Below are 16454 nucleotides of genomic sequence, written 5' to 3' on the forward strand. Positions count from 1 at the left end.
CTATCTACAACAGCGTCTTGTCTCTAGCAAAGTCCAGCTGCTTCCAAGGAAGGCACAAGACACCCCCTAGTGGATGAGGGTGGAATAATCTCCCTCTTTGGGAAATTCACTGCTAGCCCCTTATGCCTAGGGGTTGGTTCCTGTTCTAAACAGGTGGGTCTAACACCTTTCCAAGCATCTTGCTCTGAGTTTTAACTCCTGGCTAGAAAGGCTCCGCTTGTCCTCATTACTCATAAGTAAGGCTATGTTTTAGTCACAGGTATTTTTAGTAAAAGTCATGGACAGGTCACGGGCAGTAAACAAAAATTCAGGGACTGTGACCTTTCTGTGATTTTTACTATATACCCTTAACTAAAACTTGGGACTGAGGTGTTCTGGGGGGGCGGTCTGGGGGTGCCACGGATGCTCAGGGAGTGGCCCGGTACCACCACTGGGAGGGTGGGGGTGGGGGCACACAGCCCAGGACCCCCCATGAGTGTAGGGGGGTGGGGTTGGCAGGGCTGGCAGGGTCCCTGCTCTGACCGGCATGTGTGTGCAGCTCCTAGGGAGAGGGGTGGCTGGGGAGCTCTGCGTGCTGCTCTCACCACAAGCGCTGACTCCGCAGCTCCCATTGGCTGAGAACCACAGCCAATGGGAGCTGCAGGAGCAGTACCTGCAGGCACGGGCACAACACTGAGCCCCCTGGCCCCTCAGCCTAGGAGCTGCAAGGACATGCCGGTGGGAGCCAGGGAGGCCACCCACCCAGGTAAACACCGCCCCTCACCCCAACTGCCTGCCCCAGTGCTGAGCCCCTTCCCACACCCAAACTGCTGTTGCTGCTGCCGGCCCAGGGGCCGGACTCTGCACCTGTCCTTGTTGAAACTCATAAGATTTCTTTTGGCCCAGTCCTCCAATTTGTCTAGGTCCCTCTGGACCCTCTCCCTGCCCTCTAGTGTATCTGCCTCCCCCCCCAGCTTAGCGTCATCTGCGAGCTTGCTGAGGGTGTATCCATCCCACCATCCAGATCATTAATTAAGACGTTGAACAAAATCGGCCCCAGGACTGACCCCTGGGGCACTGCACTTGATACCGGCTGCCAACTAAACATCGCACTGCTGATCACGACCTGCTGAGCCCAACGATTTAGCCAGCTTTCTATCCACCTTATAGTCCATTCATCCAGCCCATACTTCTTTAACTTCCTTGCAAAAATACTGTGGGAGACCATATCAAAAGATTTCCTATAGTCAAGATATATCACGTCCACCGCTTTCCCCATATCCACAGAGCAAGTTATCTCAGTAGATCTCAAAGAACTTTGCCAAGAAGGTCAATAGCAGTCTCCTGGATTTTACAAAAGGGGAAACTGAGTCACGGAGTGCAGAAGTGACTTGGTCCAGGGCACTCAGTCTGCCAGTGGCAGAGCCAGGAATAATACCAAGGCCTCCGGAGACCTGGTCCAAGTCTCTATCGACCCTGACTCCTTAGACAGTAAGCTCTCTCATGCAAGATATGTCTTTTTCCTCTCTATTTGTACAGTGCCTAGCAGGGTGGGGCTTGTGGCCATGACGAGCCCCTGGCTCTGGTTCTAACCCTGGCTCTGGCAGGGGAATGGGGGCTAGTTTTAAAGCAATGGCTGTTTCTTAGGTGGTTGCTCTGCTAAGACAGTGTCCGAATGATCATTTCCATTTATGGTTTGTAGCTTTTCTATTTAGAGAGCAAGTGGGGGTGGAGCATGTAGTAGACACAGAGTTAAGGGGAACGAATTCAACACACAGGGCAGTACTGAGGCGGGGACAGACAAACAGACACTTTGCTGGGCAAACACACACCATCCGAGTCTCTGCACCTGGTATGTTTCCACCACTTGCTGCCCAGGTGAGTCAAGATGATTGGCAGAGGCCACCTCATTGGGTCTGAAGGGGAATTTCCTTGTAAGGCCACCTAGAAACCACAGAAATTTGCTATTGAAAAGGCAAACCAGTGGGAGTCCATTCCACGGGGTATCAGTGGGGTTAGCCTGTGAAACTCCCTGCTACTGGTATCTGTGGGGTTAGACTGTGAGACTCCGTGCCACTGGGTAGCACTGGGGTTAACATGGGGCATTCAAGAGACAGAGGTAGTAGGTGAGATCTGTAATGTGGGTGAATTTTTTGCTTTTGTTTCATGGTAATCAGATGAGGTGCTCCCCATTAGAAGTGTCTAAGAAACAGGATCCCACATCCCTCCCAGCGCCCAGGAGTCCTGCCTCCCAGCCCCTCCACCATTCTCTAATCATTAGGCCTTTCTGCAGAGCTAATAAGTCTGTGAGGGAGGAAACCCCAGACAGAGGCAGGGGTCCCTAGTGCAGAGCTGGCAGCACGGCTGGCATCAGAGAAGCAGCTCGGTGGATTGAGGTTTCCTATGTTACAATGTAGGTGAGAAGGACCCTGCACGCTCTCACGAGTCAGGGTGTAGCAGCAATTCCTGTGACTGGCAGATGAGCATAAGAGATGGGTGGGGGAGCGGTGGTTTTGTCTTCCTTGTAGCAGTGAGTTCCACTGGACCCAGTATGCTACGAGTCAACAGCAATGATCCTCTCCTAACTGAGTAGGCCTGATCACCTGCCCTGGGGGCAGATTGGAGATGGCCACCCTAGAAGGGAAAGGCCCCATGGCCCAATCTCTGCTCCCCTGAGCCAGCCAGACATCTGTATCACAGCTACATGGTATTCTCTGCATAGCTGTATATTTGATCTACTAGAGTGTCCCCTTTTCCACTCCTCCCATGTCTGCTATTCCCCAACTCCTCCCCTACTGCTCACAGCTCTATCCTGTAGCACTGAGTTCTACTGGCTATATCCCAATTTCTGACAATATCCAGCCTGGATATCCTGGAGGACCAGAATCCATTAGGTGTAGTATATTATAGAAGAGTCTGTGTATTACAATAGCGTTATCCAGCGAGGCCCTCTCCAGTGTTACCTTCCTAACCCACTCTGGTATTTCTCCCTTGTCCTCTTCCACTCTCCTTTTTCACCTCCACTGTCATCCCTTCCAACCCCTCTCCTGTCTCTTCCCAGGGTACCATGGAACAAGATATCTCGGCACTCCCACCAACCACAGTGGCAAATTCCAGCAAGACCACAGAGACCATGAAGACTGCTCACCTTGCCTCTGCTGTGTTGCTCTTCATCGCCTTCCTGGTGGGTGTGGTTGGGAACGGGCTGTACCTGTGGGTGCTGGGGCTGAAGATGAGGAGGACAGTGACCACCCTCTGGTTCCTCCACCTGGTCTCCTGCTACCTCCTCTTCACCCTGCTGATCCCCTTCTTTGCCATCTACATCCTCCTGGATTTCCGCTGGGTCTTTGGCATGACCATGTGCAAGCTTCTTAATGCCTTTATTTCCATGGGCATGTTCTCCTCCGTCTTCCTTCTCACACTCATCAGTCTGGACCGCTACACCCTCACTCACCATCCCATTTGGTCCCGGAATCACCGCACCATGCCCTGGGCTTGGAAGCTGGCTGTGGGAGTGTGGCTGGCCTCCTTCGGTCTCAGCACTCCCTACCTGGCTTTCCGGGAGACCCGCGTGGTGGATGGGGGCAGGATAGCCTGCATCAATAATTACAACATCTCTGGAGACTGGAATGGAGCCAAGACGCAGGACCTGGGCAGAAGGGTCCACATGGCAGTCTTCATGGTCCGGTTCCTGCTGGGTTTCCTGATGCCCTTCTGCACCATTGTGGGATGCTATGTCCGTGTGGGGCTGAAGATGAAGGAGAAGAAGCTGGCGTGGGCTGGAAAGCCCTTCAAAGTTATGGTGGCTGCGATGGTTTCCTTCTTCCTCGGCTGGCTGCCATACCACCTCTACCATGGCTTGAAGCTCTATGAGAAGGAGGTGCCAGAGTCAGTGACGGGTACCCTCTTGGTCATTTACACCTTCACGTCCTGCTTCAATGCCTCCTTCTCCCCCATCCTTTACCTCTTTGTGGGGGAGAAGTTCTGGAAGGTCTTCAAGACGTCTCTTTTCACTCTGGTCAATGCAGCTTTTGTTGATGATCTCAGCAGCAGTGCCCCTGCGTCTAGTGCAAGACAAGGGTCACAAGTCAAGAACACAAAACAGGAAATGGTCTGAAGGTGCCTAAACTTAGGGAGAGTTGAAAACTTGGCATCCCCTTTGTTCTTAGATTCCTTCTGGTTCTGAAGCCTAATGGGTTCCAGATATCTCTATATTTATTAACCCCTCAGTGTTCCTGGATTCTAGATTCCCTGCTGTCTCCAGAATCCTAGGTCTCTCGTCACTCCTTCCCTCAGACAATACTTTCATGCCTTTTTTCAGCCCAGACGCCATAGCACTGATATCATGGAGCCCGCTCAGATCACCACGGCAATTATGAGCACTATGAACACCACGCACATTGTCCTGGAGTATATGCAGAGCCAGAATATGCCAAAGCAAAACCAGGCGAGAAGGTGATTGCAGCGATTGCAGCGCGGCGACGAGAGTGATGAGGAAATTGACATGGACATAGACCTCTCTCAAAGTACAGGTCCCAGCAATGTGCAAATCATGGTGTTACTGGGGCAGGTTCATGGCGTGGAATGCCGATTCTGGGCCCAGGAAACAAGCACAGACTGGTGGGACCACATTGTGTTGCAGGTGTGGGATGATTCCCAGTGGCTGCAAAACTTTCGCATGCGTAAGGGCACTTTCAAGGAACTTTGTGACTTGCTTTCCCCTGCCCTGAAACGCCAGAATACCAGGATGAGAGCAGCCCTCACAGTTGAGAAGTGAGTGGCGATAACCCTGTGGAAGCTTGCAACGCCAGACAGCTACCGGTCAGTCGGGAATCAATTTGGAGTGGGCAAATCTACTGTGGGGGCTGATGTGATCCAAGTAGCCAACGCAATCAAAGACCTGCTGATATACAGGGTAGTGATTCTGGGAAACGTGCAGGTCATAGTGGATGGCTTTGCTGCAATGGGATTCCCAAACTGTGGTGGGGCGATAGACGGAACCCATATCCCTATCTTGGCACCGGAGGACCAAGCCACTGAGTACATAAACCGCAAGGGGTACTTTTCAATGCTTCTGCAAGCCATGGTGGATCACAAGGGATGTTTCACTAACATCAACGTGGGATGGCCGGGAAAGGTACATATTGCTCGCCTCTTCAGGAACTCTGGTCTGTTTCAAAAACTGGAGGAAGGGACTTTCTTTCCAGACCAGAAAATAACCATTGGGGATGTTGAAATGCCTATCGTTATCCTTGGGGACCCAGCCTAACCCTTAATGCCATGGTTCATAAAGCCGTACACAGGCAGCCTGGACAGTAGTCAGGACCTGTTCAATTATAGGCTGAGCAAGTGCCAAATGGTGGTGGAATGTGCATTTGGACGTTTAAAAGCGCGCTGGCGCAGTGTACTGACTCGGATAGACCTCAGCAAAGCCAATATTCTAATTGTTATTGCTGCTTGCTGTGCACTCCACAATATCTGTGAGAGTAAGGGGAAGACATTTATGGTGGGGTGGGAGATTGAGGCAAATCACCTGGCCTCTGATTACACGCAGCCAGACACCAGGGCGGTTAGAAGAGTACAGCAGGGCACGGTGCGCATCAGAGAAGCTTTGAAAACAAGTTTTGTGACTGGCCAGGCTACTGTGTGAAACTTCTGTTTGTTTCTCCTTGATGAACCCTCCCCCCACCGGTTCACTCTACTTCCCTGTAAGCTAACCACCCTCCCGTCCCCACTTCGAGCACCACTTGCAGAGGCAATAAAGTCATTGTTACTTCACATTCATGCATTCTTTATTAATTCATCACACAATTAGGGGGATAACTGCCAAGGTAGCCCGGGAGGGGTGGGGAAGGAGGGAAGTGCCAGGTGGGGTGGGGGAGGAGGGAAGGACAAGGACACACTGCAGTTTAAAACTTTAAAACTTATTGAAGGCCAGCCTTCTGATGCTTGGGCAATCATCTGGGGTGGAGTGCCTGGGTAGCTGGAGCCCCCCCCCCACCGCATTCTTGTGCGTCTGGGTGAGGAGGCTATGGAACTTGGGGAGGAGGGCTATTGGTTACACAGGGGCTGTAGCGGTGGTCTCTGCTCCTGCTGCCTTTCCTGCAGCTCAACTACACGCTGGAGCATATCAGTTTGATGCTCCAGCAGCCGGAGCATCGACTCTTGCCTTCTGTCAGCAAGCTGACACCACCTATCCGTTCAGCCCACCACTTGCTCTCTTCAGCCCGTGATTCAGCCCGCCACCTCTCCTCTCATTCATATTGTGCTTTTTTGCACTCTGACATTGACTGCCTCCACACATTCTGCTGTGCTCTGTCAGCGTGGGAGGACATCTGGAGCTCCGAGAACATATCATCCCGAGTCCACCGTTTTCTCCTTCTAATCTTCACTAGCCTCTGGGAAGGAGAAACATTTGCAGCTGGTGGAGGAGAAGGGAGAGGTGGTTAAAAAAGATACATTTTAGAGAACAATGGGTACACTCTTTCACGTTAAATTTTGCTGTTCACATTACACAGCAAATGTGCTTTCATTACAAGGTCGCATTTTTCCTCTTATATTGAGGGCCTGCCGGTTTGGTGCGAGAGATCACTCACACAGTACCAGGCAACAGATTTTGGCTTGCAGGCAGCCATGGTAAGCCACAGTCTTTTGGCTTTTTTAAATCTTCATAATATGTGGGAATGGTTTCAAACAGCAGCGCCCTCATTTCCCATAACAAGGACCCATTGGGTTGGCCATTTAAAATGGGTTTGCAATGTAAAAGGAGGGGCTGCGGTTTCCGGGTTAACATGCAGCACAAACCCAACTACCCCCCCCCCGCACACACACACCCAATTCTCTGGGATGATCACTTCACCCCTCCCCCCCACCGCATGGCTAACAGAGGGGAACATTTCTGTTCAGCCGAGCAGGAACGGGCACCTCTGAATGTCCCCTTAATAAAATCACCCCATTTCAACCAGGTGACCGTGAATGATATCACTCTCCTGAGGATAACAAAGAGAAATAAGGAATGGATGTTGTCTGCATATCAGCAAACACCGGGACCATATGCTGCCGTACTTTGTTATGCAATGATTCCAGACTATGTGCTACTGGCCTGGTGTGGTAAAGTGTCCTACCATGGCGGACGGGATAAGGCAGCCCTCCCCAGAAACCTTTTGCAAAGGCTTTGGGAGTACATGAAGGAGAGTTTTCTGGAGATGTCCCTGGAGGATTTCCGCTCCATCCCCATACACGTTAACAGACTTTTCCAGTAGCTGTACTGGCCGCGATTGCCAGGGCAAATTAATCATTAATCATTAAATACACTTGCTTTTAAACCATGTGTAATATTTACAAAGGTACACTCACCAGAGGTCCCTTGTGTACCCTCAGGGTCTGGGAGCACGCCTTGGGTGAGTTCGGGGGTTACTGCTTCCAGGTCCAGGGTGATAAACATATCCTGGCTGTTGGGGAAACCGGTTTCTCCGCTTCCTTGCTGCTGTGAACTATCTACATTATCTCCATCCTCATCTTCCTCGTACCCTGAACCCGATCTGATCTGATCTGACGTAGACTAGATTTAGATATCATGTCTTCCAAGCCACTTTATGTTTCAGAAGCTAATTGGATCCTATGCATTCTAGATATTTGGCTGGTTTTTGAACCTCTTGGGTTCTAGGTCTGCCGATTTTAAAACCCAAAGAGATCCTATGTTGTCTAGAGACTCCTAGTTTTCAACCTCATATATGACATCCTAGCCAACAAGGACCAGTCTGGGTTTTAAATGTTTTTGTCAGAATAAGAACCCCAGAGGTTCAAGAATCACTCAAATGCCTGGACCTCATGAGGTACTATTGTGTATTTAAATATATGTGTCTCTCTGTGTGTGTATATAGATATAGATATAAATATGTTGTGGCAGAGCTCTGACCTTGCCTCTATGGGTCCTGCGCTTCTAGGCGGTATATGCTAGCCTCAGTGGATCACTGTGACTCTCCACGTAGCCCTTCTCTCTCTAGGGCCAGGGTTACAGTCCACTGAGCCCTTTTCATCATAAGCCAGCAAGGAGGTTGGTGAGAGAACTCCCACAGTCCCTGTTGTCCCTAGGGCTTGTTTTAGAACAGTTTAGCCTCCTGTCCTGACAGGGGCCTGACTTCCCCTCCCAGGAGGTGTTCCTGTAGTGGTGGGTTGGGGGGAACCCGGGCCCACCCTCTACTCCGGGTTCCGGCCCAGGGACCCAGAGGTAAGGCTACATTTTAGTCACAGGTATTTTTAGTAAATGTCATGGACAGGTTATGAGCAGTAAACAAAAATTCAGGGTTTGTGACCTGTCCATGATTTTTACTATATACCCCTAACTAAAACTTGGGCCAGGGGGCCTGGGGTACTCGGGAAGGGGGGGGGGGCTGGGGGTTTCACGGGTGCTCAGGGAATGGCCCAGGACCACCACTGGTGCTGGGAGGGTGGGGGCAGTGGCACACAGCCCAGGACCCCCACTAGCACTTTGGGGTGGGTTTGGCAGGGCTTGCAGGGTCCCTACTTGGTTCTGACCAGCATGTCTCTGCAGCTTCTAGGGGGAGGTGTGGCCAGGGGGGGCTCCACGTTCTGCTCCCACCACAAGTGCCAACTCCACAGCTCCCATTGGCCAAGTACCGCAGCCAATGGGAGCTGCAGGGGCGGTGCCTGCGGGTGCAGGCAGCACACTGAGCCCCCTGGCCCCTCTGCCTAGGAGCTGCAGGGACATGCCTGTGGGAGGCAGGGAGCCCCCACCCCAGGTAAGCACCACCCTGAACCCCAACCACCTGCCCCAGCCCTGAGCCTCCACCCAAACTGATGCTGCTGGCCCCTGAGCCAGCACCTGCGGCTGCAGAAGTGATGGAGGTCAAAGAAAGTCACAGAATCTATGACTTCCCTGACCTCTGTGACAGACAGGCAGCCTTACTCATAGGACCACCTCTTGCTTTCTTCTGACTGTGATTGGCAAGGAGTTTCCTGTGGCCCTGAGTCCCCCAGGCCACCTCTTTAATTCCAGGCATTCCCTGTCGTCTGACCCAACATCCTTTCCTTTGGCTGAGCAACTGGCCATGGCAGCATTCAGTGGCAAGGTGTTCCAGAGGTTGATGGTCTCAAAATTGGATTTGATTGGTGTCAGATTTGCCACTGGTCAATCACACCCCCTGGCCCTTCCTGCTTGGGTCATGGATTTGATGGGGGGTGGGGGTGAAGATGGGAGTCCAGACTCCTGGGTTCTATTCCTGTTCCGATCATCCCATCTGAGCTCCTGCATAGCCCAGGCCAGAGAGCCAGGGATTCCTCCATCCAGCTCGTATCTGATGGAATGTATGAATGTATGAATCATTTTAACAAAATATACTGATTCTTGGTTTTCATAGAATCATAGAATATTAGGGTTGGAAGAGACCTCAGGAGGTCATCTAGTTCAGTCCCCTGCTCAAAGCAGGACCAATCCCCAACTAAATCATCCCAGCCAGGGCTTTGTCAAGCCGGGCCTCAAAAACCTTTAAGGATGGAGATTCCATCGCCTCCCTAGGGAACCCATTCCAGTGCTTCACCACCACCGTCCTAGTGAAATAGTGTTTCCTAATATCCAACCTAGACCTCCCCCACTGCAACTTAAGACCATTGCTGCTTGTTCTGTCATCTGCCATCACTGAGAACAGTCAAACTCCATCCTCTTTGCAACCCCCCTCATCACGTAGTTGAAGGCTGCTATCAAATCCCACCTCACTCTTCTCTTCTGCAGACTAAACAAGCCCAGTTCCCTCAGCCTCTCCTGGTAAGTCATGTGCCCCAGCACTCTAATCATTTTTCTTGCCCTCCGCTGAACTCTCTCCAATGTGTCCACATCCTTTCTGTAGTTGGGGCCCCAAAACTGTATTCAATACTCACCAGTGGTGAATAGGGGGGAATAATCATTTCCCTCGATATGCTGGCAATGTTCCCTCTAATACAGCCCAATATGCTATTGGTCTTCTTGGCAACAAGGGTACACTGCTGATTCATATCCAGCTTCTCATCCACTGTAATCCCCAGGTCCTTTTCTGCAGAACTGCTGCTTATCCAGTCGGTCCCCAGCCTGTAGCGGTGGATGGGATTCTTCCATCCTAAGTGCAAGACTCTGCACTTTTCCTTGTTGAAACTCATCAGATTTCTTTTGGCCCAGTGCTCCAATTTGTCTAGATCTTTCTGGACCCTATCCATACGCTCCAGCGTATCTACCTCTCCTGCCAGCTTAGTATCATTTGTGAACTTGCTGAGGGTGCAATCCATCCTATCATCCAGATCATTAATGAAGATGTTGAACAAAACCGGCCCTGGGACAGACCCCTGGGGCACTCCGCTTGATACCACCTGCCAACTAGACATCAAGCCATTGATCATGACCCCATGATTTAGCCAGCTTTCTATCCACCTTATAGTCCATTCATCCAGCCCATACTTCTTTAACTTGCTGGCAAAAATACTGTGGGAGACCGTATCAAAAGCTTTGCTAAAGTCAAGATATATCATGTCCACCACTTTCTCCATATCCACAGAGCCAGTTATCTCAGTAGATCTCAAAGAACTTTGCCAAGGAGGTCAGTAGCCGTCTCCTGGATTTTACAAATGGGGAAACCGAGGCATAGAATGCAGCAGTGACTTGCCCCAGAGCATTCAGTCTGCCAATGGCAGAGCCAGGAATAGTACCAAGGCCTCCTGAGACCTGGTTCAGGTCTCTATCGACCCTGACAGTAAGCTCCCTCATGCAAGATCTGTCTCTTTCCTCTCTCTTTATACAGTGCCTAGCAAGGTGGGCTTGTGGCCATGACTAGACCGCCCACTGGGTTCTAGCCCTGGCTCTGGCAGGGGAATGGGGGCTAGTTTTAAAGCAATGGCTATTTCTTAGGTGGTTGCTCTGATAAGACAGTGTCCGAATGTTGATTTCCATTTATGGTTTGCAGCTTTTCTATTTAGAGAGCAAGTGGGGGTGGAGCATGTAGTAGACACAGAGTTAAGGGGAGTGAACTCAACACACAGGGCAGTACTGAGGCGAAGACAGACAAACAGACGCTTTGCTGGGCATTCGAGTCTCTGGGCTGGGTATGTGTTTTCACCACTTGCTGCCCAGGTGAGTCTGACGTTGTTGGGTTTGAAGGGGAATTTCCTTGCTAAGGCCACCTAGAAACCACAGACATTTGCTATTGCTATTGTAAAGGCAAACCAGTTGGATTCCCTGCCATGGAGTATCAGTGGTGTTAGCCCGTGAAACTCCCACCACTGGGTATTCGTGGTGTTGGCCTGTGAAACTCCCTGCTACTGGGTATCTGTGGGGTTAGACTGTGAGACTCCCTGCCATCGGGTAGCACTGGGGTTAACATGGGGCACTCAGTAGACAGAGATAGTAGATGAGATCTGTAATGTGGGTAAATTTTCGCTCTTGTTTCATGGTAATCAGATGAGGTGCTCCCCATTAGAAGTGTCTAAGAAACAGGATCCCACCGTCCCTCCCAGTGCCCAGGAGTCCTGCCTCCCAGTCCCTCCACCATTCTCTAATCATTAGGCCTTTCTACAGAGCTAATGAGGCTGTGGATTGAGATTTCCTGTGTTACAATGAGGGTGAGAAGGACCCTGCAAACTCTCATGAGTCAGGGTGTAGCAGCAGTTCCTGTGGCTGGCAGATAAGCACAAGAGATGGGGATGGGAGGGGGAGGGGTGGATTTTTCTTCCTTGTAGCAGTGAGTTCCACTGGCACCAGCTTCTGCATGCTAGGAGTCAACAGCACCAATTCCCCCGCACCCCCAACTGAGTAGGCCTGATCCCCTGCCCTGGGGCCAGATTGGAGCTGGCCAAACTAGAGGGGAAAGGCCCCAGGACCCATTCCCTGTTCCCTTGAGCCAGCCACACATCCAGATCACAGCTATGTGGTATTCTCTGCATAGCTGTATGTTTGATCTACTAGAGTGTCCCCTTCTCCACTCCTCCCACGTCTGCTATCCCCCTTGTCCTCCTCTATTGCTCACAGCTCTATCCTGTAGCAGTGAGTTCCACCAGCTATAGCCCAGTTTCTGAGAATATCCAGGCTGGATATTCTGGAGGACCAAAGGGTGCCCAGTGAGGTCCTCTCCAATGTTACCTTCCTACCCCAATCTGGTACTAATCACTTCTCCTCTTCCACTCTCCCTTTTTGCCTCCACTGTCATCCCTTCCAACCCCTCTTCTGTCTCTTCCCAGGGTACCATGGAACAAGATATCTCGGCACTCCCACCAACCACAGTGGCAAATTCCAGCAAGACCACAGAGATCACAAAGATCTCTCACCTGGCCTCTGCTGTTTTGCTCTTCATCACCTTCCTGGTGGGTGTGGTGGGGAACGGGATGTTCCTGTGGGTGCTGGGGCTGAAGATGAGGAGGACGGTGACCACGCTCTGGTTCCTTCACCTGGTCTCCTGCTACCTTCTCTTCACCCTGCTGATCCCCTTCTTCGCCATCTATGTCCTCCTGGGTTTCCACTGGGTCTTTGGCCTGGCCATGTGCAAGCTTCTCAATGCCTTCGGTTCCATGGGCATGTTCTCCTCCGTCTTCCTTCTCACACTCATCAGTCTGGACCGCTACACCCTCACTCACCATCCCATTTGGTCGAGGAATCACCGCACCATGCCCCGGGCATGGAAGCTGGTCGTGGGCGTGTGGCTGGCCTCCTTCAGTCTCAGTGCTCCCTACTTGGCTTTCCGGGAGACCCGCGTGGTGGACAGGAGCAGGATTACCTGCATCAATAATTACAACATCTCCGGGAACTGGAATGGAGCGGAGACGCAGAACCTGGGCAGACAGACCCACCTGGCCATCTTCATGGTCCGGTTCCTGCTGGGATTCCTGCTGCCCTTCTGCACCATCGTGGGATGCTATGTCCGCGTGGGGCTGAAGATGAAGGAGAAGAAACTGTCATGGGCAGGGAAGCCCTTCAAAGTCATGATGGCCACGATGGTTTCCTTCTTCCTTGGCTGGCTGCCCTACCACCTCTACCACGGCTTGAAGCTCTACGAGAAGGAGGTGCCAGAGTCAGTGACAGATGCCCTCCTGGTAATTTACACCTTAACATCCTGCTTCAATGCCTCCTTCTCTCCCATCCTCTACCTCTTTGTGGGAGAGAAGTTCTGGCAGGTCTTCAGGACGTCTCTTATCACTCTGGCCAAAGAGGCTTTTGTTGATGATCTCAGTGCCCCTGAATCTAATGGAAGACAGGTGTCAGAAGTTGAGAAATCAAAAGAAGAGATGGTCTGAAGGTGCCCAGACTTAGGGAGAGTTGAAAACTTGGCATCCCTTTTGTTCCTAGATTCCTGCTGGTTCTGAAAGCTGATGGGATCGAGGTATCTCATTGTTTATAAACCCCTCAGTATCCCTGGATTCTAGATTCCCTGCTGTCTCCAGAATCCCATATGTTCTAGGTCCCATACATTCTAGTGGGGAAGTGACTTGGGCAAGGTCACCCAGCAGGTCAGTGGCAGAACTGGAACAAACGCCTGTCTCCTTCATCCCAGATGAGGTTTCTTTCTATTTCATCTTCTTACACATTGAGCTTTCTGGGACTGGTTCTGTCTTTTTGCTCTGTGTTTGTACCGCACCTAGCACAGCGGGGTTCTGGGCCAGGATTGGGGCTCCCAGCACTACTGAAATGAAAAAAAATAATAATGATTCCCAGGTTTTCCTTGAACTGCATAGTTTCTGTAAGGTTTGTGGGGCATCTCTGACCTAATTTACAAACACCTTGTGACCAGCTCACTGGGATATTTCATGTGGGGAGGCTCTGGCTTAGTTTAAGAGTGGCCAGTAAGGAAAACAGGATGATAGAATAAAGAGGTGCACCAGAGAATCCACCTGTCCATGAACATTCCAGGGTGGTGAAGAGAGAACCTCCAAGCTAATAAAAGTAACTCTGTATGGAGTATGGGCGATCATTCATAATATTATGGATACAAAATTGTATTGGAACATACCTGATATGCCGTGTAAGCTATCAGTGGAAAAGTTATCATTTGATAAATATGATATGCTTGTTTAGGTGTATGCATTCTTTTTGTATCATAAGTTGTAAATATGTGTGGTATATTGATATCTCAAATCTGTGCTGTGTGTCTGGGTGACATCCCCAGATAGATTACATCAGCACTGTCCAGGTTGTTCGATGGCCCATCAAGAATTGGCTGGCAGTGTTGTATTTTGGGTAAGATCCAAACCAGTATTGATCTGAGAATGTGGCTGGCCCTTTGGGGATTAGAAGAACATTTTATATAGTTAAAATTCTATTAAGTAACTTCTCACTTTACTGAACCTATCTTCTGACTGGAAACCTAAGATTGGAATGCAATAAAGGGAGCTGTGGGATTTCTTTCTTTTTTCTTGTCTTCTTGATAACCAGTGCGGTGGATCAGGAGCACAGCTTATGACTGGTTGGTGAATCTAACTACAGTGTTAACAACCAGTTTTGGGAGAATCTGCTCTCCTTTTTGCAGCCTGCCCTGATCTTGGCATTTTCAGTGTGGGCTGCCCTGTGCACCTCTGGTCAAAGGTCACAGTAACTGTGAAGATCCCACCTGCCAACTCCAGCTAAGTTACAAAACCTTGGCCAAGTCTGGGGCCAAGCAGATCCAAAAGATGATAAAGAGTTAAAAAGGTCCTCCCTTGTTGATTCTTCATCACTGGCAATTTTTAAAGCAGGACTGGATGGTATTTCTAATGGATCTGCTCTAGTTCAACAAAGGACTAATTCAGGGACGTTCTCATCAGGTTAGACTAGGGGACCACCATGCTGCTTCTGGCCTTGGAATCTCTGATTCTATCCAGACGTCAGGCAGATGTTGTTGAGGTGCTGTACCAGTTGTCACCTGGACCCACTGGGGTATTTCAGGAAGCCAGGCCTGTGTGGGCCACCACTCCTGCGTGGAGGGCTGGGCAAAGTTAGACATGCGCGTAGCCTCTCTGTTTTAAAAATCTTTTCTCATTGCTACTGTTCAGAGGAAACAAGACTGCCAAACATGACAAATACTACCTCTTGCTGATTCATAATTTAATATGATCTCATGTATTCTAGGAATCCTGGACAGTTCTTAACCTCTTGCGTCCCAGGTCTGTCAGTGTTTTGAATGCGATCTGATCTGATGTAGGTTAGATTTCGACATCATGTTTTCCAAACCACTTTGTTTCAAAAGCCAATAGGATCCTATGCATTCTAGATATGTGGCTGGTTCCTGAACTTCTTGGGTTCTAGGTCTGCCAAGATTTAAAAACCCAAAGAGATCCTATGCGGTCTAGAGCATCCTAGTTTCCAATCTCATATATGACATCGTAGACCACATAGGACCAGTTTGAGGTTCAAGAATCACTCAAATGTCTAGAACTCAGGGATACTATTGTGGTTTTTAAATGTGTGTGTGTGTGTGTGTGTATACATATACACATACACATGTAGATATATAATATACACACACACACTAGTACCGCATTAGTTCTAGATATTTGCCTAGTTCTTAAACCTCTTGAGTTCTAGGTATGACAATGTCTTAAAACCCAATCAGATCTGACATGGTCTAGTACCTGAAGGGTTCCAAGCACATGGAATCATGTACTGACTTGAGACACTTTCTAACAGGCCTGATGTTCACAAAGATTTCAGCTCCTTCTTTTGGAAATTCAGGACTCTTTAAGGGTGCTCATCTGAGAAACCCTCCAAAAATAGAACCATAACAAATAATCACCAATTATTTTGGAATATTAAGCCTGTAAGGCAGTAGGGCATGGAGTGAACAGACCAGATCCTCACCAGTGTAAATCAGTGTAGAGCTATTGACTTCACTTCAGAGTTCTTGGGATCTTCTGCTGCTGCTGGGAGATGAGTGGCATCTAGCAGGTTGGAGGGGGCTAGAAGCCAGGACTCCTGGGTTCAAACCTAGCTTTGTGGGTAAATGGTGTTTAGCAGTTACAGTAGACTTAATGACACCAAAATGTTTAATGAATTAGTGTCCAATTTGCCAAATTGTTTCTCTCAACCACCAAAAAGCTGACATTTTCAACATCAAACATTTCAATTTTCTTATTCAAAACAGCTTTTTATTCATTTAAAATGTGTAAAAACCAAGTTCAGAAAAAAAAAACATTTTGTTCAGATTAAAACAATCTCCACCCCCTACCCCCACAACTTTTTGCTAGCTAATAATAATAATTTGAGGCCATTCGAAATGAGTCATCCCCACACCACCAACTCTGGTGCTCAGAAGAACCAGAGACCAAAATAATTGGTTATTGGCACAGGACTTACATGCCATGTGTGGTCCCAATTCAGCCCCCTAGTGGCTGAAGACACCAGGTCAAAGGTGATAATAGGAACAAGAACTCAAACATCTCCATGCTTCATTCAAAAGAGCAGTGGCTGTGTCTCTAAGCCCCCATGTGTTAGTTCAACGTGGGTGTTACTCACACTCAATTTCCGATGG

At 49.7% G+C, this 16454-nt stretch overlaps 2 protein-coding genes across 3 annotated transcripts; both read left to right on the forward strand.

Annotated features, from left to right (window-relative positions):
• The first annotated feature begins 1777 nt into the window (after positions 1–1777).
• On the forward strand, positions 1778–4096 carry LOC128826828 (probable G-protein coupled receptor 33). 2 transcript variants are annotated; one of them, XM_054010327.1, is made up of 2 exons: positions 1778–1831; positions 3041–4096. In XM_054010327.1, exon 2 carries the CDS (start codon positions 3047–3049, stop codon positions 4094–4096), a length of 1050 nt encoding a protein of 349 aa, XP_053866302.1. In that variant the 5' UTR covers positions 1778–1831; positions 3041–3046. The 2 variants fall into 2 exon arrangements, with proteins under 2 accessions (XP_053866302.1, XP_053866301.1); XM_054010326.1 differs by having other exon boundaries at positions 1822–1857.
• Positions 4097–11559: 7463 nt separating this feature from the next.
• LOC128826816 (probable G-protein coupled receptor 33) lies at positions 11560–13248 on the forward strand. The gene is made up of 2 exons (XM_054010308.1): positions 11560–11583; positions 12199–13248. Exons 1-2 carry the CDS (start codon positions 11578–11580, stop codon positions 13246–13248), a joined length of 1056 nt encoding a protein of 351 aa, XP_053866283.1. The 5' UTR covers positions 11560–11577.
• The last annotated feature ends 3206 nt before the right edge of the window (positions 13249–16454 follow it).

The sequence above is a fragment of the Malaclemys terrapin genome, chromosome 21, assembly GCF_027887155.1.
Source record: "Malaclemys terrapin pileata isolate rMalTer1 chromosome 21, rMalTer1.hap1, whole genome shotgun sequence".
Taxonomy (NCBI): Eukaryota; Metazoa; Chordata; order Testudines; family Emydidae; genus Malaclemys; species Malaclemys terrapin.